Source organism: Polypterus senegalus, chromosome 13 (genome assembly GCF_016835505.1).
Source record: "Polypterus senegalus isolate Bchr_013 chromosome 13, ASM1683550v1, whole genome shotgun sequence".
Classification (NCBI taxonomy): Eukaryota; Metazoa; Chordata; class Cladistia; order Polypteriformes; family Polypteridae; genus Polypterus; species Polypterus senegalus.
The window spans coordinates 162,043,417-162,069,062 of NC_053166.1; the positions used below are offsets into that span (position 1 = coordinate 162,043,417).

Here is a 25,646-nt window from a genome sequence, read left to right on the forward strand (position 1 = left end):
GAGTAGCGAAGAGCAAACAACTTCTAAAATGCCATGTGGAGAGACACACAAAGCAAAATAATCCGTGGAGGACTTTTTTTTGTATTATTGTGGAATCGGACTCCAATTTTGATGCAAGTGATCTGGAGATGAAGATCGAAAACGAAAGTGAGGTACCAGCATCAGCCGATTGGTCCCCAGCTGATCGTGGTGCTGAACACATTTGTGTAGCTGATGCACCGATGGCAACGTTCACCTGGGAGGACAGATACTTATGATGACAGGAGGTACAAATCATATTGCGTCCCACTACAACTGCCACACCGCACACATCTGTCTCACAAAGACGGCCAAGCCCATCGTGCAAACAAACGTTTTATGTTGACTTATGTGTTAAACTGCAGATTTGTACACTTTTCAGAAAATTGAGTTTTTTGGAAAAAAAATATAAGCCCTCAAAGAGTTGCTACTGAACATACGACTGTTTATGCTGCTCAATGATAAAAGAAAACGTTTCTGCTGCTATCTGTTCAGATAAAAACAGAAAGGCGATTTTGAAATGTTAACTTGCTTTTGCCCATTATAATGTTGTGATCGTGGTTTTGGACTCGGAGGGTAACTTGTTTTTCTGTAACAAACTTGAAAAGGAATTAAGAAAGCTGATCCCGGGACTGTTCTGATACATAATAGTGAGTCATGGCCGTTAATGATATGGCAAGGATTAATAATCTACTGTCTGATCTAATTGTTTAAAATATGGGTTTTTCTCATTATATATTCTCATTATCACTCGGGTGCTATCTGTTTATGTTTTATTGTGCTTAATTACTTTCTTTTTTTTTTTCTTTTTTTATTATCTAATTATTTTCTCTCTACCCTAAACAAGACTGTTCAACATCATACCCTTGGTTTATTGTTATTGCTATTATTGCATTAAGACTTATTATGCTTATTCTGGACCACTTTCTAACACCTTTCCCCGGGTTTTTTATCCGGGTATATTGTCTTAATAAATTAAGATTGCTGAAGATTATATATATTCTAAGTGCACAGTTTTATAGACTATATTGGTAATAGATATTTTTATTTTTTAATCGTAAAACACGCTGCGTGGGGGCTTGTTTTGCTTTGGACGTGCTCTGTCTCTGGGTATGTCGAGGACCAGGACTGGGTGAAGTGGGTCTAGCCTCACGTGGGGAGGCAAAAAGGGAGGGTGGGGGGGGAGAGAAAGAGAGCAGGCTTGATCTATACCTAATCTATCCTTTAATCTTTATAATTATAACTACCAACGTAATAATAGCTGCATGGCAATAACACTTGGGGAAATAGGAAACTAAGGCCGAAGCTGTCTCACTTCCAGTTAAGACTATAAAATGACATCAAAAACTCAGAATCAGTGTCTCCATGATGGGACAGTTAACTTCGTGAGCTGGAATGTTAAAGGCCTGAATCACAAATTAAAGAGAAAGAAAGTACTCTCTCACCTAACAGGTCTAAACGCTAAAATAGTATTTTTACAGGAGACCCACTTACTAAGCAAGGATCAGTTCCGGCTGCAAAAAGACTGGACTGGCCAAATGTTCCATTCTAGTTTTACAAAGAAAACTAGAGGTGTGGGAATTCTCATACATAGAACAGTCCATTTGTAGCATCAGATGTAGTATTGGATCCTGAAGGGAGATATGTGATGGTCATGGGAGACTTATCTAACTGTAAAATGATTTTGATAAATGTTTATGCACCTAATGTTGATGATAAGGAATTTATACAAAATTTATTTGCATCCATTCCCAATCTGAACACTCATAAAGTTATAATGGCTGGGGACTTTAATTGTGTTTTAAATCCACTTTTAGATAGGACTTCTTCCACAGGGGGAATGGCATCTAACACCGCAAAGATAATTACAAAGTTTATAACTGATCACAACTTATCAGACCCCTGGAGGTTTTTAAACCCAAACTCAAGAACATATTCTTTCTACTCACCAGTACATCATTGCTACTCAAGGATTGATTATTTCTTTATAGATAATAACTTCTTGCCTATGATTAAATCTTGCAAATATGATGCTATTGTTATTTCTGACCATGCACCTCTGATCTTGGAGCTAAAATTACTAAGCCCCATACACTCACCTTGCAGATGGCGTCTCAACCCGCTTCTATTAGCAAACGAGAATTGTACAGAATTTATATCCAAACAAATCAAATTCTTTCTAGAGACAAATACATCCTCAGAGATCTCTGCAGGAATACTCTGGGAAACTCTTAAGGCCTTCTTAAGAAGACAGATTATCTCATATCTTTCCCACAGAAATAAATTAGAAACCAAGAAAGTAGCAGAGATAAAAAGCAAAATTACTAGAATAGATGAAGAACATGCCAGACTACCAAGTGAGACTCTACATAGGAAAAGGCAGGCTCTGCATTCAGAACTAAACCTCTTGACAACTAAAGAAACTGAACAACTAATTTATAAATCCAGACATCATTACTATGAACATGGAGAGAAAGCTAATAAGCTTTTAGCTCAACAAATTCACAAGCAAGAAGTGCGCAACGCAATCTCAGTAATCACCAACGCGAACGGAGATAAAATCATCGACCACAAAAATATAATGCACACTTTCAGAGACTACTATAAATCCCTATATACTACTGAGTTTAAACAAACTCAATAAAACGTTAATGCCCCGGCAGTGGCAAATAGCTTTGGTTTTATATTTGATTACATTAATTTTTAAGTTGAGATTTACAAGAAATATTTTAACTGCTACTATGTAAAGGGAATACTGCTGTTAAAAAGCACCTTATTTGTTTCAAGTGTTTGCAAACCAAATACATGCAATACACTACTTTGGAGTTCATTACTGAATTTTGCACATAATGTGACTGTCTGATTAATCGCAGGCAATCATGTGATTAATCACAATTAAAAACTTTGAATCGCTGCCCAGCACTGGTTTTTTCCAAACAACTTCATAAATTCACTTCGTTTGTCTCAGTCCTTAAATTGTACTGCGATTCCTAAAGCACTTTTCAAATCAACACGCAGCCACTTTTTTGACTCACCCAAGATCACACACACAATAGGGGCTGAATCTCACAGTTCCATCTTTGTTGGGAACTCCCAGACGGTGAAGGGCATCAGCACGCAGAAGGAGAAGGAAATCAAACACCTAAAATATGAATGATGATTTAGAAGTAAGAAGTAAAAATCTGACAAGCATCACTTATACCTTGAGGATTAATCAGCATATGCAGTATGACTAGCCATCTTCTCTTAATACACCAGTATAATCACAGGGTACACCACACAAAAAAGCATTAATAGCTCGATATGTATAATATAAATTACATTTTAAACCAAGTATGACGTGGTACTTCAGACCACACTGGACTATTTTCCACAGAATTTACCTGTTGCCGAATGCAGCCTGCCACACTGGAATAGAACTTGTTTTTGTAGTGGAGATGAACATGAGCAATAATCAGGTCATAAACTCGACTGGCATGGCTTGCTGGAATGCAATATACCTTTGTCTGTAAAAGACCAAAAAAAAAATAAATTATATTATATATATAAAAAACAATTCACATTGCCATTGTGATGTAAAGATTGTGCTTTACAATTAAAACTGGATTATCGAAAGTAAAAGCAAGGAAGACCCACAGACGCACATGCAGTACAAGTTTTCCAACACCTTACCCCTTCTTCACCAGACCCCTCAGTACTTGTGCTGGTTAACCGGCTAGTCTTATTTGACCTAATACGTGAGAGTAGGCCTCAAGATGGACTGTCATCGGGGTCAGAGTTGTTTCATACCTTCTTTATGCCCCCCACAACCATGAATTAAACCCTGGATTAAATGACACATTCAGCCATTCCTGAAATTCATTACAATGGAATATTTCTCTGATAAAAATAAATAACACTCATTCATGGTTTCTAATTGTCTTCACAATGAATACAGAGAGTTGTAAACAGGCCTAATTTGTTGATTCCAGGTCTCATTTTTCACAAAAAAAGGAAATGATCAAGAATTCAGAAACTTGAAAATCAAGAGAATGGCATGTGGAGAGATACTAAATAATGTAGTTATCAAAGCCATAAACTAACATTCTCGGATTAATTTGGATTTACATAAAAGAACAAGGTACAGTGGTGCCTCGGTTTGTGAGTGTAATTTGTGATGCTATAGCCTCACCATGACGCTAATACAGATAGATACTGGAGCAAGACTCTCAATTAAGTGTTAGGTATGAACCGCAATTTTACAACGGAAAAAAGAAAAAAAGTTTTTCTTTAACAAGGTTTTTAGACTTACCCTCAGGTCGTGTTTCCTTTTGTTCTGATGTTCCACCATTGGTTTCAGGTGCAAGCCTCGCATGTAACATACCACTTTTACCGACCGGTGTTTTAAAGGTGGCGCCAGAGCTAAACACAGTTACAGGTGCCTGGGAAGGTCCAAAGACAGCTATAGGAGGAGTCCAAGTTGGACTAGTAGTGTACATGTACCATACTGTTTACGTTTGTATCTTAGTAACCTCAAGGTTAGGTATAAATGTTTTTGTTGTTTATTGTTTTATCATGTATATTTCGTTGTCGGATATTTTGATTTAGACTTCCCCGGCAGGTCTTAAATGGTATCTCCCTATGTTTAGACAAGCCGACCCTGTTAATGGAAAAGGCTTTATAAGTACAGTTGTGGCTGCAAGAGGAAAAAGGATCATTTGGAGAGAATTAAGAAGGGTTAGGTAGTGCGAGGCATACCAGACTAAGAGGTGCCTGGTGGCTAAGCTGCTGGTTGATGTAAAGGAGTGTGTTAGGCTCCTGAGGACCAAAAACGACTCCCGAGATTTTTTTTGAGGAGTTGTACTTTTGACCTGGGCTGAAACAGAGTCCAGTTTTGTTTTATTTTAAAGCTGCTGATGCCCTTACATGGACTTGAATTGACTGTGTGTGTGTGTGTTTACATATTTATTATATATGTATATAGGGTAAGAGCCTCTTTGTTTTCCAATTTCTATTTATCGTTTTTTTTTCTCCATAATTAGATTTTGTCTTGTCACAGGATTATTTATACGTTTTTGTGCATTCTTTTTGCATCAACAACTGTTATTGTTTCTCTACTCTATCGTGGAATAATAAAATTACCTTTTGTTCTGAACATCTGCCTCTCTCGTACCTCTCTTATTAACCCCTCAGTCCTGGTCGGTCCAAAACTACTAGCAGGCCATATGTTTTAGTAGACGGCTTGTGACGTAATTTGTTCTGGAAACGTGCTCGCAGTCCAAAGCACTCGTATATCAAAGCAAATTTCCCCATAAGAAATAATGGAAACTCAGATGATTCGTTTCACAACACAAAACTATTCATATAAAAATGATTAATACAAATTATAAAGTAAAAATATATAAAACAAATTAACCTGCACTTTACCTTTGAAAAGAATCATGGCTGGTGTGAGTGAGCTTCTAAACTCTTGTGGGATTCCACCCAACGGGACGACACGCAGAGGATGGTCCCGAAGCAACTGTAGGCTCCTAGCGCTGTAGCAGTCTGCCGTAAAAGCGAATCCGAACAGATCACGGACATGCTATAAAGAGCCTGCCGTTGATGGGTGACACAAGGAACATTATAAATGCGCAGGACACCATATTACTTGGCCATTAACCTGGCCCCGACTTTGCCTGACTGCTGTGTCTGTGTATAGGAGAGTAGCAGATCCCGCTACAATAAACAACCGTGCAGTTCCCGTTTCAAGCTGAATAAAGTTGGTGTCACTACAGTATTAAGACTCGGCTTCGCGTTTTGGGATGCAAGACAGACTCGCACGTTACACCACACACACACGTGGTAAAAATGCTCTAGTACACAGTATACGCTCATACGGATGTTGACTATATGAGTGAGGCACGTGGAGCCCAAGAATGGCAGACGATTACCCACAATCCCGCAGTGAGAGAGAGAGAACCACCATCAGCTCAGTTGTGATCACGTGACACTTGGCAGACAAAGTGTATATGGACTACACATATTGCAAGACCTCACTCGTTTATTAAGTCAAAATTTATTAAAATTTTTAGCTCGTCTTGCAAAACACTCGCAAACCAAGGTTCCACTTTATCTTACTAAATGACACCTTCAGAACACGATTGGAGCACAAGTAGTCACAGCACCACTAAAGGACCACTTCCCAAGAACTCAGCCACACTTGTTCACATTTAATTGTGACTTCTACAGCGGTCTGAACAAATGCATGAGCTAAATACAGAAATGGCAACGCATTACCATGCAGACTAATATTTCAGCAATTACTGATCAATTTACTGCACAGAAGCCTGATGTTAGCAAACATCATGTTACTTGTCTCTCTATTAGAAAAAAAAATCCTGGAAGGAGACGAGACGCAATTGTCTCAGAGACATTTTCACGTCACACGAGTTGAGTCTTCACGCCAAGTGATGTAACCATGCCTGGGGCCGGAAGCCCCGCAAGGCAAGAGCTTTTGCAAAGAGATTTGGAAAAGTCCTGCGCAGTTAAGTCAGACACATTTCTTGTAGTGAGAAGAATCCACATCTAAAACACTTACAACCATGCACACGGTTAATCATTTCTCATTTGTGTGTATGCTATTGTGAGCTGAGACACAGTTCGTGTAGAGAGAAAGAAACGATATTCACTCAGGGGCAGTTATACGTTGCATTGTCACAATGTAATTCCAAACACGGAATCAAAATTCAATGAGATACTAATGAAAAGGTAAAAAGTGAAAAAGAAATTGAATATATGGACATAGGTGATATGATAGAAGTGTGCCATGCAAATTACAGATCACACGGCACGGCAGCAGCAAGCCAGCAGCTGATCGAGCAAAGAGGAGGTTTAAAAAAAAAAACAACACTACATGCATTTCCCATTGTATCACCATTTAAGAGGGGGTGTCAGAGGAGCGACTGCATCTCCTTGGGGTGCGTTCAGTCCCCCTCTTCACAAGGCGAGCGGCACAGACACAAGGTGGTTGGCGCGCAGTGCAGGTGCAAGCAAAGCCCCCTAGTGTTATAAAAATAATGAATGTGCCAGCTACTTCATCAATTAGATTTTAAACAAAGTAGAATACCTGCAAAATCTCCAGCAGTCCAAGTATGGCCGTCTTCAAGTCTTCTAAAGGATAATCAATGCAGCTGTCTCTCTCTAGTGCCTCAACAGCAGAAGGACATGACAGGGTGCGACTCACCACCTGGGCATGTTCCACATACACAAACAAAATTAATTGATTTACTTAAAATAAAAAAATTGACAATAAACATTCACTTCACACAACCAATACACACAAATACTGGTGAAGAACTAAAAGACAAGACCTGCCTCACAATTCTTCCCTACACAATAACCAAAAATAAGTAAAGTTGTGTGTTTAATGATTTGGTCACAGTTCTCCAACCTTCCTTAGTGACTGGTTTCCAGAACAATCAAGCCATAGTCATGGTGGAAACAGAGAGCTAGCTGAGCTTCAACCAACCTTCTCAATGATGTCAAGCAGACTATTAAAGTGATGTGTAGTGCATCCCTCTGCAAGGTCAACCAACAGCTGAGTTGCCAGTTTCCGAACTTGAAGATCCTTGTCCTCCGCAATCTGCCCAAGATGAGGAATCACCACCGACTCGATGAGCTCCTCCTAAACAAAAATGGACAAACATACTGCTACTGTCTCTGAACTTGAAATGCCCTATACAGAAAGAAGCACAAGAGCAGCAGCTACATTTTTTAAAACAATCATGCAACAATTTCAAAGAGATGAATAAAAATAAAGTCTATATGCAATAGATATAAACAAAGTAGACTTGAGCCACATAATTACAGAAATCCGCTGAAGGAAACCATCCACTAACCTCATAGAGCTGCCGGTTTATGCTCAACACAAAGGACAAGATATGAAGAACTTTAACCCGAATGGCACTCCTGGTCTCAGTCCTGGAAACCCAGAAAAATAAGAGGAGGGAAAAAAACAAAACCAAAAAACCAAAAGACATTTCTTCACAGATCAGGCAACAGGAGTTAAATAAACGTCCTAGTGAAGAGAGAATTCTGCATAATAATCTGAGGTTTGGACAGCTCTTACGCGTCCCCTGAGGATTTTGCCTAGAGATAACGGTTACCACCCAGATTCACTTATGTCAATGGGTGATTGAAAATTCGCCTCATTTGGTTTGTTAGTGGGGTGTACTGGAGTGTGCCCAACAACTGACTAGTATCTCACGTTGTCTTATAGTACTGCGATATTTAGAGGCCTCTTACAACCATAAACTGAAATGAGGGTGGATTCCTTCTTATTTGACAGATTTCTAACAAACATTACTATTAAGTCTCAATATATAAAAAGAGAAAATTTTGTCTCGTAACACATTTTTTGCAATTGAGGGTATCCGGTGCAAATCAGTCGTTTCTGTAAGTTAATGGATATTTACCAAGGTTCTTCCATTGTGTACCTGACATTCACTAAAACCGTTTCTTGCCACTACTGCACTGTAAGATACATTTGAGATGAGGGGTCCCGTGGCCAGCAAACCACAGAACAATGTCAATGCATTGCACACGTCTAGCAGATATCTGGCTGACAAGTTCACAGGCAGTTTCAAAGTAAGTGAGCCACAATGAAGTATCAGTTTTTAGAAAGGTTAAGTAAGGAGTTCTAATATCCAGTTAGACCACAATTAACTCTAGAAGTCCACATTGTATTTCTTTCTCCTACCTGAAAAATTTCTCCATCAGCCTGTGCAAGTTCTGTATCCAGTCGTCCTTTGCTGGGTGAATGGCATGGGCTCGGTATGACAAGAGCATTAAGACAGAGGACTCCTGCACAGACATATAGTAAGTTTGTATGTGTGGTTTTTAGTTGAACACTTTGATCAGTCGTGTGAAAAAGTAAGTACACCCCAAGAAATACTTTCCCTTTTAGAACACATGTGGATACATCAAGATTTGTTCTTCATTTAAACCGCATCAATAAATGAAAATGATATAACAGAACAAACATCACGCCACGTTTACATTTTGTAGTCCATTGTAAAATTTCAGTAATACTTACTTTTTCACATTGCTGCACACACACACACACACACAAAAAGACTAAGATACAAAATACAGTGTGCCTTACCGGCCTTTTATCCGAGTATTTTTCAATAAGCCCAAAGAACCTTTCCTGAGGCCCATGGAACTCACTCTTTTCACAGAGTTCCTCGACTGCTGTAAGCAACTCATGGACTATTGACTTCAGCTCTATGGTACCTATCTTCTAAAAAACAAGGGAAGATATCAAAAGCAAATTAAAATCATACTGTTTATTATTTTCCAATAAAAGAGAAAACACTTAGAAATTCTTAAAGATAAACATTCTGATATATTATCCTTAAAAATTGCTTATAAAATGTTTATTATAAAACATTAACTATTTCAACTGCACTATGTCGTTTAGACAGTTTTTCACTTAATTGGGCAATGTGTTTCCTGCAAGTTTTTAATAAGACAGAAGCTTAGGACAGTAAAAAAAAAAAAAAAAATTCAGATGCAGTAGAAAACAAAGCAGGTCATGCTGGGGACGTGAAACTGAAAACATGCTGATCTGTGGAAACAGAATTGAAACCTAATCTAATCTAGTCTAATCTAACATGACCATAGCCTCAGCAGACGGGCTAAAACTACATCACTGGACTTCAGTTACCACCACTGAATAACCACCACAAACAAAAGCTTCATAGAAGATCAACATAAAACTAGTCAATCCTGGGGGAAAGAACTCAAAGTGAGCAGTAAAAGGGGACACAATGCATGGAAAAAGCCTTCTCCTTAGAGCACAGATGTTGAACTCCAGGCCTGGAGGGCTGCAGGTTTTCATTCTAACCCTTTTCCTAATCAGTGACCAGGTTTCACTGCTAATTAACTTCTTTTCCCTTCAGTTTAATAGCCCAGTTTTCTTCAGTCCTCTGAATTGATTTTTTCCATCATTAAATGGTAGCCAAACAGAAATGAGACATAAAATGCGCTGACAGTTGACCAGCTAAGCTGGGGCTTCAAACTCCAACCAGTTTCACTCAAACCAATTTCTTAATGAGAAAGCCAATTCTTGCTGATAATTCAATTCATCATTTAATTCCACAGCTTGTTGCTGCTCTCATTCTGCCACAGCAGACATTTCCAAAACTGGAACTGGCAGGAAGCAGGACTTCGAAACCAAAACCTCAGACCACAATTCATGGCCTTCATATCATAGAAAAGCCCAGTACAAGAATTGAGAAATCAATTCTGCGACCTTCTCTCAGAGACTATAAATCAATAATCTGAATGGCCAGCTATTCATTGTGACCCAAGGGGGGTGGCAGATGAAAGACTGAGCGCGCCTTACAACACACGCTAGCAGACAGTCAATGCATTGACAAAAACAGGGCAAGCAGACTGGATTTCCCCCAACCCCCTTGACAAATCTGTACGGGGAACACAAACAAAATGGGTACGGGGGGCCTTAAAAAACAGCTTTAAAAACAACTAGGCACCTGCCAATGAGAAGAAAGGTGGCGCATTTCAATTTTCAATTCAGAATTAGACATCACTAGTTATTGACTATTATTGATGGTTTATCCACAGTCTGAACTGCTCTCTAATCCTTCAGGGCTTTAAAAGGGCTTTTCAGGGAAGTAAACAGCCATTTGTAGAAAAAGAATTACCTGCAAATCTAATTCAGTAATATGCAACTAGAGCTATGATATTTTGGTACAACAATATTAAAATCACATGATAGTGTTTTTAAAAAAATGTATGTAGAAATTGTATAAGGAAAGCAAGAAATGTGAAATATCCTACAGAGGTTTAAATAATTTGAGTCACTGGAGAATGAGTTATTTAAAATAACCTGTATTTGCTGAAGCAATCTTTCAATTATATTTAGAAGGATGTCCCACGTGACTACTTGCAACTCTTTCCCGTATTTCTTTATCAGTCTTGTGACAGAAAGCACAATTTCATAGGACACCACAGCATTTGCACAAGTCATGGCCTAAGTAAGGAAGAAGAAGAAAAAACAAAACAAGTATTGAGGAAAACAAAACAAAACACTTGAACACAGATCAAAAGTCAAGAGGTGACAATAAGGTGCTGTGGGGTTCTCTAGGCCCAAGCCGTTAAGGCCTTAATTGGTCTTCAAGGTGGAATTCAGAAGACGTACCTCACACCCCTTCAACAGATTTAAAGCAGAAATCCCGGTAATTAGCCCGTAATACTTCTATACTCACTACACCCTACTGTTAGATTCACCATTCAATTTAAATGTACACTTTCAATGGTATCAATGACTTTAGTGGAATTATTCAGTTACACTGTAATGCTGATTTGCTTAAACACCATGTGATGAGAGACACAGTTTAAAAATAAATAAAAAAAAATACTCCTTTATACAAAGGGGTTCTTACTCTGTACTTCCGGTAAAATTACAGACAATTTAAGAATTTATGTGAGGCCATAGGTTTACAATCTCCATGGCTAAAGACTTTCAGAGTCATAAACTTCACACTACAGCCTCAACCGAATATTTTTTCAAGCTGACGTTGCTAACTCACAATGGACACGGTCATTAATCCAGGCTGCAATTAAGTGTGAGATAAATCCACCTAATGCCTTCTTTAAAAAGCAGCTTAGATTTAAAAAAAAAAAAGTGTACACCTGGTCACATCCATCTTTCCTAAAGGCGTTAAAAAAAGGCAGACACTTCACTGCATTCGTCTACAACTGGATTTTTATGATGGCTTTGACTTTTAAACAGGCTAACTAAATAAGGTAATTGGTTAACGTGAAAAACAATGAATGTTACACTGCATGATTATTAATATGGTTTTAGGAATGTCTGGAAGAAACGTACTGGAAATACAACCACACACTAGCTTATTTAAATGCTGTGGTGGAAAAGTAGCACAAAAGTGAAAAGAAAAAAAATTTGAAATCCCTAATGTAGACAAACCTTATAGAAAGACGGTAAGACTGACGTGGGGGTGTTCTTGAGAGTTATTAGCCTATATGCTCCCCAAAGTGCCATTCCAACAAAGAACACTGCTCCCCTGAGTAAAGCTGCGTCATCCATGTATGCTCTAAAAGAGAAAGAGGGTCAGACGTCAATCTAACATGCATCGTGTGATCAGCAACACTTCTGATTATTTTACACTCTAATGATTTCAAGTGTTAATCTAGAGAATGAAAACACATTAGTCAAATGACTACTGGAACACAACCATCTTTATCGAGCATGTCAATGTGTAATAATCAAATGTTTGTTAACTCGGACGTTTAGAAGTTATAAAATTTACTCTTGAAATTAAATTCAAAAATAGAACTAGAAATGTTGCAAACTACATGACATTTGAGAAAATAAATAGCTTCTGTACTGTATATAAAAATAAGTCAAACATCATTAATATGCAATCAAGAAATATTAAACCAAATTTTCAACCCTCATTTTACTTGAGGAGCAGTAACAAATATCCTGGGGCTAAAGTACTGCAGCACTTTTCATAGTTAAACATGGCCCACGCAACTGATACAAATGTACTCAAATTCTTCCCCCACAGAAACAAAAACAAAAGCTGCTGTATAATTTCATCAAGCCCATTACTGAAAATGTGCTCAAGTCTCATTCTGATCCAGAGCCGAACTGGCAGACGCTCCATCAAACAGAGAACGGCGCCGCCTTTTCTTATATTAATGTGGAGGCACACTAAAGTGAAAACCTGACTGAATGTTATCCAACAGCCATCCACTTTCATTAATATCTTTATCCAATACAGCGTCAACTGTAAACACAGAGCAAATATGAATATCTAATAAGGGGGCCGTGGAACTGCAAAATGTATATAATCAAACAGCAGGGAGCCTCTAAGCACCACATAGCTGAACAAATTACATAATAAAAATAAACCACAATGACTGCATATTGCATGTTGTTCTGCTATATAATGAGGGCACAATTACTTGTTATTAAATATTTTCACTGTTAGAAGATGGATGATAAAAAAAAAAACGAACAGAAGCAAAAACCCAAATGCATTGTACAAGGTGCAGATGGGGGGCCTGGAGTGTTTTATTAAGAAACTGTCCTAATGTTTATAATTATCTACCACCGTATCAGCCTTCCTATTTCCCTGTTTAAGGTGTTTTATTTATTAAAGGCCACTCATTAACAGTTCATGCTACATACCGGTCTTCCATAATACGACACATCGTGTAGATGGCGCTGTGTCCTAAATGTGTTCCCAGAACCTTCCGCATAAGCTGGAGAGAAAACAAACAAAAACACAAAAGACATTTCAAATTACAAACAGTTATAGGTGCCGAATCACTGCACAGAAGCGACTTTGGGACTATGCTCAAAGTAAACTTAAAGGGGGCTTTACGACACTTTGGACCAGAAGGCAGAGTCAGAAGAGAAGAGGAACAGATCACTGGAAGAAAGAAGAGGGGCGCCGATTGTGTGGAAGGGTCAGGAGGCGAAGGTGGCAGTACTTTATGCTACTGCACTAGTGGTGAACCGTTAAACCACTGCAGTACAAAGTCAGACATTAACACTTGTGGAAGCAGGCCCAGAGGGTGTCATTTTCTGTTGGTTTACTTTGACTTTTTGCATTAATGATTTCATAAAAACAATATTCTTGTAAACTTCTTGCCTTTTTAGCATTCTTGCTGTGTGAGAAGGGCTGCCCTTACTATCACAGCACATAACTCTTGTTATGGCCCCTGCTAAAGGCGATTTATGCTGCCACAATAGCTCTGGATTTTCTCCACCTTGAGGACAAAACAACTTTTCTCTCTCTTTAGATGAACAGTAGAGTCAATGACACAGAAACAGATTAAAAAACTCTGACAGAATGAAAAGACATGGTAATGAGATAGCAGCAAAATACAGCACTCGTATAGCAGAAATCGCTCACCTTCCAGCATGACTCGCAGAACTCTTTCACATTTACTGTACGGCACAAAGTTATGATGAAGACACAAAGAGATTCAGAGGGTAGACAGTTGTAGCAGACTACAGCATCCAGGACTTGAAGAGAAACCTTAAAAAGAAATAACTCTAATTGAGAAATCATGCAATCAAAATATAATGCTTCAATATTGACACAACTGACAACAATGAAAATCTACACTCTTTGCTTTAGCTAAACAAAGTAACACACAGAAATTTTTTTTGACGCAGTCAAGGTAATATTTATAATGCTACAACAGAAAACTTGTTTTTTTTGCAAGTACTTTAAAAAGGTTGGTCAAAGTATGAGAAGCACAAGAGGAAGACAGGAAAAAGGAATATCAAAGTCCAAGCACATAAAAGAGAACATCATTCAAACTAGCAAAAAGCCCACGACTCTCAAGGCCGGGGAGTTCTACAGAAAGCCCATATGTCGGAGTACACATCCATTTCACAGGTTTCATTGTTTGAAAGTTGTTTTGCAAATAATTTGTATTCATTTTCCCCACTTATTATTTAAACAATGTGAATCACAGGTCATGTGACTATGGTAGTCTATACCATCACCAGAACCTACAGTGCGAGTTGATATATTTATTTAGCTGAAGGATAACCAACAACAGTCTTTAGTATTAGTAAGTTTTAATTCTTAATCAGTCAAGTGCTACATTTATTTCAGTTCCATTGTGTTTTTTGACTTTGATTTTGTGGTTTGCCCCAGAGCTTTGGTTGTATGTTATAATGTTGATCCTTGCCTGGCACAGACTACCATTCTGGAGACTCAGTGTCATCACAACAGAACACCATATCAATTGCAAATATGATACCAAGTCAAGAATTTTGTAATCAGGCTGTAATTTTAAGAGCAAGTCATTATGCTCCAGCCCATGTATGTGGCAGTACACAGTCGCAGCCTGTGAAAATGAGGAATATGCTATCCCTGCAGCATTCAGTGAGCTTTACAGGCTATGATGGAGACATAGTTGCTTTTAAGGAACCAGTGAACATGGAGATTCCAGGACTACTGGCAGATTCCTGCCTGGCATTCCTGGATTCCAGGTTTGGTCAGATGTAACCATCTGTCTAATTTAAAAGGTACTCCAAAAGGTACAAAGCAACCAAGTTTGGATTTAGAAAACTGTAGGGTCACTGGCCACTTGTGGGTGGAGGAGGTCAGTCGTGAGACAGAAAAATAAGAAGTATCAGCAAGTTATCCTATTTGAACTTCATGGGAAATAGCGGATAGGAAAAGCAGGGTTTCCGTCGTTCTTTGTGTATTTTACAGCTCTACAATAAACACATATCATAGTCTTGTCTTCTTTTATTATTTCAGGGGTAAATACTACTGCAAAGGTTACCAGAGCAGGAACAGAAACATGAGGCTATCACAGGGACCACATGCTGGGCAAACGCCACAGGGATGACAGTACCTTAACTAGCAGTGGGAGAAGCCCTCTAGCAGCCCCTGCACTGCCACCACAGCATGTAATAAGTGGTACATTTTGGACGTGTACTGAGGACCCACAGAAGTACAATAAATAAGCAGGAGATCTGGCACAACTGTGAGATAAATGCATTCCAGAATTAAGCAAGCCAAGCTCCCCAGGAACTTTGAGGGCAGGGAACCTAGAAAATGGAGAGTGCACTGAAGAAATGAAGAGGCCATGAAGCTAAGATGGTAGGCTGTAGTATCTCCCAGCTGCTAGGGAGCACATGAAAAAACACAAGTTGGCATCTTTATGTGACCATGATGTACCTGTAATAGGGCAGTCGACACAGGTATTCCCTGAGACGGCTTGTCTTTTTAAGTACAGAAGGCTCAGAGGTGCAAAGACAATAAGGTACACACACACAGTCCATCGCCACATTATTAGGTCCATCTGCTGATTAACACAAATAAGCACCTTCTCTAAAACAGCCAATCATGAGGCTGTATACAAAACATGGTCAAGATGTTGTTCAACCAAACTTTAAAATGGGAAAGACATTTGAAATAAGCAACTGGCCATGGTAGGATTATAAGGGTTAGAGACGGTAAGGGTTCAAAATTCTCAGAAACAGTTACACTCTTTGAAGCTTCAGATAGTACAATCTCTAAAAATGTGCAATGATGTACCTACTAAAAGGGGTCACTAAATAAATATTCACAAGTACTGCACTGTGGGATCAGATGAACATATTACCTCAATATCTGTGGATGATGTAGTCCGGTTGCACAAGAGACAAATCTTGCTGTAAATAATAAAAGTTAAAATGAAATATTTCAATATTTTTTTTAATGCTTCATAATAATTATTCTGATGGCAGCTAAACCATTTTTATCTTATTTTCAATTAAAACAAATGTTAATATTTCTGCACAACAAACAATAAAAAAACCCAACTAAGCGAATTCTAGACTATTGTGAACTTAACCCAACCCCTCCCCCAAAAATTCTTTGAAAATGGGGGATTCAGCTAAACTTTACAAATGTCACCAATCTGTGAACTGAACAAGTCATGATTAAAACAACAGGTAAAAAGGCCTTACTGAACAATCTCAGCAACATTCTGGTCCAAATAGCAGCTGTTAAATTTCACCAGATTGAGAAGAACTTGCAGGAAATCTGCAGAAAGGCCAACATCCATCCACATCAGCACAAAAGGAGCTGCAAGAGAAGACATAACCCTTTAAAAGGCTGTCCGACAAACACATTTTGAAGAGGTGGGCTACTGGCATCAAATTATTTTTTAAAAATACACCAGATTTTTCATGATTATCTTCCTGTAAAATCATTTATTTTGCTTGCATGCACTGCAAACGTGATGGTGTACATTGTCTTATACCCGAGCTTCGAATAAATTCATACTAAAATCCTACATAATAAATACATGATTAGGATCTTCTTTAAAAAAAAAAAATAATAATAATAATTCAATGTCAATGAAATGAGAACAGATCTCCAGTATGTAATTCTTTAAATGCTTTATTCAAAGAAGCAAACTGATGAAAAAGTAAGTTCCTCTCACGTATACAGAATTCTGCATTGATTTGAAGATTTCACATTTTTCAAATATATCTTTAGTGAAAAGTCAAGCAAAATGACCCCTTTTATTGGCTAACTAAAAAGATTACAATGTGCAAACTTTCGAAGTAACACTCAGGCTCCTTCTTCAGGCAAGATGTACAACTCAGGCCTGAGTGTTGCTTTGAAAGTTTGCACATTGTAATCTTTTTAGTTAGCCAATAAAAGGGGTCATTTTGCTTGACTTCTCACTACATTCATAATGGCTAACACGGTACAACACCCTAGTACTACAAATATACCTTTACAAATTCATCAATAAAACTGTCTCAATTCTGAGCCTACTACAAGTCATATATAGTACAGTGGTACCTCGGTATATGTCCTTAATCCATTCCTGATTCTTGGACTTATACCAAACAGGACGTATACCAAACAAATTTTTCCCATAAGAAATAAAGGGAAAATGATTAATCCGTTTCCATGAAAAAAAAATCCAACTGTTATTGGCATAATATACATTGATGGGGTTGTATAAAATAATTTAAACACTGCTTAATACATAAATACAAAAGCAATTAGATGAAATAAATGAAAATTTAACCTCACTTTACTTTTTAAAAACATCTTTGTTTTCACAATCATAGATACCGTTGTTTTCGGCATACAGTATGCAGCAGCTATGTTTCGGATACACAAGCCACCTTCATACTTTTCAACAATCAATTCAAATTTACGTGAAAAAACACAAAATTCACATAGAGTTATAGCGCGGGTTGTTTACGGAATACTAGCAACTGGCGTGCCGACGCTCATGGGCAGTCGTGGCTTTGTCTTGAGAGAGGTAAACAAGGGTAGCACGTGGTGTTCAAGCACGCGAGTCCTATTCAAAACAAAGGTCGTATACCAAGCATAATTTTTCACGTCCAAACAGGACGTACAGTGATCCCTCGCCATATCGCGCTTCGACTTCCGCGGCTTCACTCCATCGTGGATTTTAAATGTAAGCATATCTAAATATATATCACTGATTTTTCGCTGGTTCGCGGATTTCTGCGGACAATGGGTCTTTCAATTTATGTTACATGCTTCCTCAGTTTGTTTGCCCAGTTGATTTCATACAAGGGACGCTACTGGCGGATGGCTGAGAAGCTATCCAATCAGAGCACATTACGTATTAAATAAAGCTACTCAATGATATACGATATGCTTCCTGCGTGGTACTTTGCACACTTCAAAGCTCTAACAGCCCGTATTGATTTTTGATTGTTTGCTTTTCTCTGTCTCTCTCACTCTCTCCGACATTCTCTGTTCCTGACGGAGGGGGTGTGAGCAGAGGGGCTGTTTGCACAGTGGCTGTTTGCTTAGAAGATACGGATGCTCCTCTAAAAAATGCTAAAAGACTACCTTCACATTGATCCCTTTATTGCGGTCGCTTTATCACGGTGTTTGCATACTTAAAAGCGCAACATCCCTATTGATTTTTGATTGTTTACTTTACTCTCTCTCTGACATTCTCTGCTCCTGACGCGCACCTTAAAGAGGAAGATATGTTTGCATTATTTTAATTGTGAGAAAGGACGGTCATCTCTGTCTTGTCATGGAGCACAGTTTAAACTTTTGACTAAAGGGTGTTATTTCATGTCTAGAGGGCTCTAATAATGCTAAAAAACGTATTTAGAAGGTTGTAAACGGGGGTTCAATGCTCTAACTGCAAAAATATTAGATTTATAAATAAAGAATCCTACTTCGTGGAAATTCATTTATCTGTCTGGAGCTGATTAACCGCGATAAACAAGGGTTTACCTTATAACTGTGCGGAGAATATTTATAAACAGTGTGGGAGAGTTTCTAAGGGCTTAAAATATATAAAAACTAGCAAAATACCCACGATTCACAGTGGCGAAGTACTGCCTTAAAATTTTTATTAAGAAGAAAATTACACCTTTTTAAACTGAGGGAAAATATACCAATAATTATTTGTTAAGGATCTCTTTGTATACCACATTGTCAGTTCGGCCCTCCGGTTGTAATATGACCAAGCTGTGTGCTGAGCATGTAACGTACAGTTGGCCATGTGAACAGTAATCTTGTTTCAAATCTCACAGTTTGGATTGCTGCTGTCATAATCAGTTTGAGTTTCATGGTTTGTTTCAATTACGACAGTATTTGTAGGACTTGTGTTGAAGTGACATTCGGCATCTGTCAAGCGTTGTAAGCACACAACCAGTTTCATCGATAACTTCACATCCAGCTTTTGAGAGTTTAAACATTCATAATTATCAAAGTGTCCACTACTGAAATCGTCACCTGTCAATCTAAGATGTTTAAGAGGCATTGGCAGTTGTCCAAAGGTGTAAAATATTTGGCCATTTCGGTACACTTGAAAGCGACAACCGAACAATTCAGCGGCAGCCATCAACTCACATGCAGAACCATAGGTGAAGGGCTTAAGCATTTGACTCTTCTAGTGCTTCTGTGTAGTCTGATTATCTCCTGTACCGTCATCAGTCCACACCTTGAACCTGTCCCAGTCATTGAATACATAAGATACAATGTTCATCCGGATATCAAGAGTGAGCCTGATATGGCTGTGCAATATGTAACAAAGAGAATGGAAAAGGTAGGTGCCATCTCTGGGCATGGAAACCACTCGGTAAGTGACAGTTCTTTGATCGATAGTGATCACCTCGATAGACATGTTAATGGGGGTACGGTTGGAATGATAAAGGAAATGGGTACCTGAACAATGTAAAGTAAGTCTAAAATACCTAAACAATAACTATAATCGTAATAAATGAACAATAAAACAGCGGAGAAGCCGTGGATTAAATAAAAAGGCTGTAGTTATCAGAAGGGAGACGTGAATCCCGTGGCGAAGCAAAGAAGGGAATGTAGAGACTGGAGCGACGGACGGCCTTATATAGGCAGGAAGCCAACAACGTGGGAGGCATCGGGATGGGGGACCGAACGCTGCCTCACACAGTGACCGAGCTGCAGGCTATGGACGTATATATGTACGTAAGTAGGATTCAGTTAGCGTTGGGAACCCGCGTACCAAATTTCTTGAAGATGGGCCTATAAGTAACAAAGACCGTTGAAAAGTTCAATATGGCGGCTGACAGTGGCGTCATACCACCAAAATAAGTACGTACATTGGTTTCGGTTAGCGCAGGGAAGCCACCTACCAAATTTTGTGAAGATGGGGTCAGCCTTCTACCTACACGAGAAGTTGGAAAATTAGCGACGTTGGAAAGTTCAATATGGCGGCCGACAGTGGCATCATACCATCGAAATAAGTACGTACATCGGTTTTGGTTAGCGCAGGGAAGCCGCCTACCAAATTTTGTGAAGATGGGGTCATAAATAAGAAAGTTCAACATGGCGGACGTTGTTGACCATTACGTGTAGAATTTCAAAATGAAACCTGCTTAACTTTTGTAAGTAAGCTGTAAGGAATAAGCCTGCCAAATTTAAGCCTTCTACCTACACGGGAAGTTGGAGAATTAGTGAGTGAGCGAGTCAGTGAGGGCTTTGCCTTTTATTAGTATAGATAACCATACAAACATATGGTTTCTACTTCGCGGATTTTCACCTATCGCGGGGGGTTCTGGAACCCCCGCGATCGAGAAAGGATTACTGTACACAAAGTTGGACTTATTCCAAAGCGGACGTATACCGAGGTACCACAAGTATATACTGTATGTATGTATATATATATATATATATGTACACACAAATATGTGAGTAATTCAAAAGAGATTAAGATAACTTCTTCAGTGGCTCAGATAAATGAAATGTGTTCTTCAGTTAACAACAAGAAGTGTCCGCGTGTAACTGAATCACTGAACTACAGGTCACCGCTCCCTAAATCCCCAGCCTGCCTGTAGTTTTGTGTGACTTCAATCACTAAAGCCACGCACGACATACATACCAATTTCTTCCTCCAAATATGTGATATCTTTGCCATTTTCAGTAAGAGCTTTGAAGGCCTCTAGCCTCTCGTGAAGATCTTCATTGGAGGGATAATCCTTGACAACTTTAAAAAAATACGCTCTAAGAGGTCCAAGTCTTTCCCCCTAATTTGCAAAAAGAGACAGTTTTGGGTGCATTTAAAGCAAGTTTAAAAATCACCATAATTTCCAGACATATCAGTGCTACCATATTAGTTATAAACATTAAACCTAATAACGAAATTTTGATTTAACATGTAAGAACAGACAGAACACAAAATACTGTTGGCTAATAATTCAAACGTTGATTAATAAATGCCTGCAGTAATCTCACCTCAAGTTCCACAGAAATGTGGAAATGGTCGGGGGACAACAAACTCAGGGTAATGCATTATTATGGTCAAAAATGTGACCCCAACCATTAAACATCAGTGCTAACCACTCTGCCACCATGTCTCCCCAAGATAAAATTAAGAGTTCAGAACATTAAATGTCTTGCAGACAGGAAACAGGAGTTCACTAAAACTTACTCCCCACAGATTCAACAGCAGGTACTCACCTCTCTAGAAACACGTCCCCATAAACGCTTTTGTCGTTCACAACTGCTAATGCTACCAAATAAATGTAATGCTGAAAAGCATGCAGATTCTTCACTCCTTCCTGTTTGCATCAACTGCACAGCAATCTGGGTAATACTGCTGAAGGGGTAGGCTCATCTATGACACACAGGTCACACAGAAATACTTACAGAGGGATCTTTAACACATGAATAAACTGACACATTTACCGTTTTCTTCTTCATGCAAGTTTTGAGTTAAACGTACTTCCAACTCTGCTAATTTTCAGCCCACCACTAGGATCAGCAATATATATTTGGGGACTGTCATGTCCAGCCTTGGCTGCTGAAACTCTGTGATGTCACACTAGCCTCACAAAGCTTCATGGGGCACGGGGCTTGGGGACAGGGAGAATTTTCTAAGCTGCCCATACAACCATTTACCAGGAAATTATTTTGCAAAAAAGGTCACCGCTGAACACAGCATATTCACTGTGAAAAATGCTTTGGGAAATTTTGCCAATCAACAATACTAATCATATAAATATCGGTAATCAAAAAGTAATCTGTTTAATATCCACAATTCTTTTCTGATGCCAGGAAGAAACGGGCTAAATAAAGCGAATGGGGAAAAGAGAGAAGTGGATTGTATTAATACCTTCACAAATCCTTCAAAGACGTTTGCTGCCAGCCACCCCGAGATGTACCTGCTCTAATCTGACCTAGTCACTGCACACACAGTGGTCCATTATTGCAGTTACTATTTTTGAAAGTCCCATTGTTCATATTGTAGGAGAACAAGCAGTAATTATAACATTGTAGCTAAATAATGTACTTCACTGCCAATGCCACATTTAGGAATGACATTTTCTGTTGCAAGTGAAAACCTAGCCCACTTCTTGGACATTTCCTAATCCGTATGTTACAGTACCCTTGCAAATTCAGGCAAAGGGTGCAACTGTATTGCAGCACAATCCAAGAAAACTTCCCTTTCTGGCCGAAAATTAAATATTTATTTTTGTCTTCAGTTCAAATCCGCATTAGCCTCTCACTCCTTGATATGAAAGCCATTCCTACCTGGCCCTGAATGATTGCCTTCAGCAGCTGTAGAACTGCATGTCTTGCCTCCGCAGGCTGGTCTGGCTGCAGCATATCTTCTATGCTCTTCCATACGGCTTCCACTGCATGCTTATCAAAAAAAGAAAGAATTATATAAATTAAGAACCAGAAAAGTAGACTTCTCAACTGCTAACACCTTGACAAGATCCTGAAAAGGCAAAATCCATGCGTTGCCATTTGCTACTTTCTCTTGATAACCTAATTAGCTAAAGGCGGCTACTGCATTACAATAACAAGGCTACGGTCATGGAAGCATCACATTGTCTACGATGTCTAAAACTTTAAAAATATTACTAGCTCTGTTTCATATGTGGCACAGAATTTGTAGACAAAACATTCATGGAATACTAGATACAGCAGCAGCAATCAAAATAAGTTATACTGTACCTCTTCAAACTTCTTAGTCTTTGCCAGTTCACATACATGGTTAATAACCCGGATTCTGTTATGCATTCCATTCTCTGCAGTTAATTCCTAAGATAAAACAAAGATTGCCTGGTTTGTTTAATGTATTATATAAATGAGTCAAATAAAAAAAAAATAAATTAGAATGAGGACTCACCCTAAAGAAAGAAAAAATTTGCAATTATCAGCCCATAAACACCACTCACTATGTTAAGAACCCAAACTGTCTTGCTAAAATGTAAGGCTAGAAAAAAAAAAAACAACAAATAAGCAACACGATATTCTGAAGACTACATTTAGCCTTCCACCCACTAGTACTTGCCGTCCCCTCCGTTACTGTAAGGATGCAATGTCTGCTGCGGTTTATTGGTCACTAGCAAAATACCCGCGGTTCGCAGCGGAGAAGTAGTGTGTTAAAGAAGTAATGAAAAAGGAAACATTTTGAAAATAACATAACATGATTGTCGATGTTATTGTTTTGTCACTGTCATACAGTATATATATGTATATATTAGCAGAATACCCGCACTTTGTTAAGGATCTCTTTGTATACCACATTGTGAGTTCGGCCCTCCGTTGTAATCTGACCAAGCTGTGCGCTGAGCTTACTCTTGAGCATGTAACGTACAGTTGGCCATGTGAACAGTAATCTTGTTTCAAATCTCACAGTTTGGATTGCTGCTGTCGTAATCGGTTTGAGTTTCATGGTTTGTTTCAATTACGACAGTATTTGTAGGACTTATGTTGAAGTGACATTCGGCATCTGTCAAGCGTTGTAAGCACACAACCGGTTTCATCGATAACTTCACATCCAGCTTTTGAGAGTTTAAACATTCATAAACATCAAAGTGTCCACTACTGAAATCGTCACCTGTCAATCTAAGATGTTTAAGAAGTATTGGCGGTTGTCGAAAGGTGTAAAATATTTGGCCATTTCGGTACACTTGAAAGTGACAACCAAACAATTCAGCGGCAGCCATCAACTCACATGAAGATCCACAGGTGAAGGGCTTAAGCATTTGACTCTTCTAGTGCTCCTGTGTAGTCTAATTATCTCCTGTACCGTCATCAGTCCACACCTTGAACCTGTGCCAGTCATTCAATACATAAGATACAATGTCCCTCCGGATATCAAGAGTGAGCCTGATATGGCCGTGCAATATGTAACACAGAGAATGGAAAAGGTAGGTGCCATCTCTGGGCATGGAAACCACTCAGTAAGTGACAGTTCTTTGATCAATGGTGATCACCTCGATAGACATGTTAATGGGGGTACAGTTGGAACGATAAAGGAAATGGGTACCTGAACAATGTAAAGTAAGTCTAAAATACCTACACAATAACTATAATCGTAATAAATGAACAATAAAACAGCGGAGAAGCCGTGGATTAAATAAAAAGGCTGTAGTTATCAGTAGGGAGACGTGAATCTGGTGGCGACGCAAGGAAGGGAATGTAGAGACCGGAGCGACGGACGGCCTTATATAGGCAGGCAGCCAACAACGTGGGAGGCGTTGGGATGGGGGACCCAACGCTGCCTCACACGGTGACTGAGCTGCAGGCTATGGACGTATATATGTACGTAAGTAGGATTCAGTTAGCGTTGGGAACCCGCGTACTAAATTTCTTGAAGATGGGCCCATAAGTAACAAAGACCGTTGAAAAGTTCAATATGGCGGCCGACAGTGGCATCATACCACCAAAATAAGTACCAAATTTCAGCCTTCTACCTACACGGGAATTTGGAGAATTAGTGACGTTGGAAAGTTCAATATGACGGGTGACAGTGGCGTCATACCACTGAAATAACTACGTTCATCGGTTTTGGTTAGCGCAGGGAAGCCACCTACCAAATTTCGTGAAGATGGGGTCAGCCTTCTACCTACACGGGAAATTGGAGAATTAGTGATGAGTGAGACAGTCAGCGAGTTTCCTTTTATTAGTATAGATGACAAAGGGGAACAAGGAGCCTCACCAGAATTCTAAGTGGCTGGGGTGACAGAAAACAACTCAAAGAAGCTTCAAGAGCCTGCCAGTTTTTTTTTTTTATTAATTTTGCTGATTTTATTGAAATCACACAACATTCCATACAAATAGATCAATTTTACAAGAATAGGACTGAAAACAAAGCAACCGCCACCCCTAAGAGAGCATGCATGGGCAGCAGAATAAAACTTAAACCTAGTAAAAATAAGTATATAGATACATTAATAAGTGATTATAGATGAATGGAGAAGAAAAGAACAGGGAGAGACTGTTTCCTCAGTGCTTTAATTGTTTATTCTAAAATGTTATTGATGAGATCCTGCCAGATTTTGAAAAATTTCTGCACAGATCCTCTTTAGTGAGAATTTGATTTTTTCCAATTTCACATAGTATATAACATCAGTTACCCACCGACATAAAAGAGGAGAGTTAGGATTCTTCCAGTTGAGCGAGATAAGACTGTGTGCCAGTAGTGTAGTAAAGGCCACTACAGTTTGTTTGTCCTTCTCCACTTTAAGCCCACCCGTGAGCCCACCAAACACAGCTGTTAGTGGATTAGGAGGGATTGTGACACCAAAGCTGTCTGAAAGGTGTTTAAAAATTTTGGTCCAGGATGATGTTAATTTGGTGCACGCG

General features: G+C 38.9%; 1 protein-coding gene across 5 annotated transcripts in view; it reads right to left on the reverse strand.

Annotated features, from left to right (window-relative positions):
• The window catches only part of tsc2 (TSC complex subunit 2), an 89,220-nt gene that overhangs the window by 56,587 nt on the left and 6,987 nt on the right, over nt 1–25,646 (reverse strand). For 4 of the 5 annotated variants that reach the window (XM_039774691.1, XM_039774687.1, XM_039774689.1 and 1 more), the window contains exons 3-18: nt 23,007–23,093; nt 22,578–22,688; nt 20,926–21,070; nt 16,517–16,634; nt 16,171–16,219; nt 13,953–14,078; nt 13,223–13,296; nt 11,993–12,119; nt 10,892–11,035; nt 9,143–9,280; nt 8,738–8,841; nt 7,878–7,959; nt 7,508–7,663; nt 7,106–7,225; nt 3,402–3,524; nt 3,054–3,160 (exon numbers count right to left, since the gene is read on the reverse strand). In XM_039774691.1, the coding sequence (XP_039630625.1) occupies nt 3,054–3,160; nt 3,402–3,524; nt 7,106–7,225; nt 7,508–7,663; nt 7,878–7,959; nt 8,738–8,841; nt 9,143–9,280; nt 10,892–11,035; nt 11,993–12,119; nt 13,223–13,296; nt 13,953–14,078; nt 16,171–16,219; nt 16,517–16,634; nt 20,926–21,070; nt 22,578–22,688; nt 23,007–23,093 (1,811 nt within the window). The remainder of the gene's footprint in view (nt 1–3,053; nt 3,161–3,401; nt 3,525–7,105; nt 7,226–7,507; nt 7,664–7,877; nt 7,960–8,737; nt 8,842–9,142; nt 9,281–10,891; nt 11,036–11,992; nt 12,120–13,222; nt 13,297–13,952; nt 14,079–16,170; nt 16,220–16,516; nt 16,635–20,925; nt 21,071–22,577; nt 22,689–23,006; nt 23,094–25,646) is intronic. The other variant, XM_039774688.1, reaches the window with a different exon arrangement.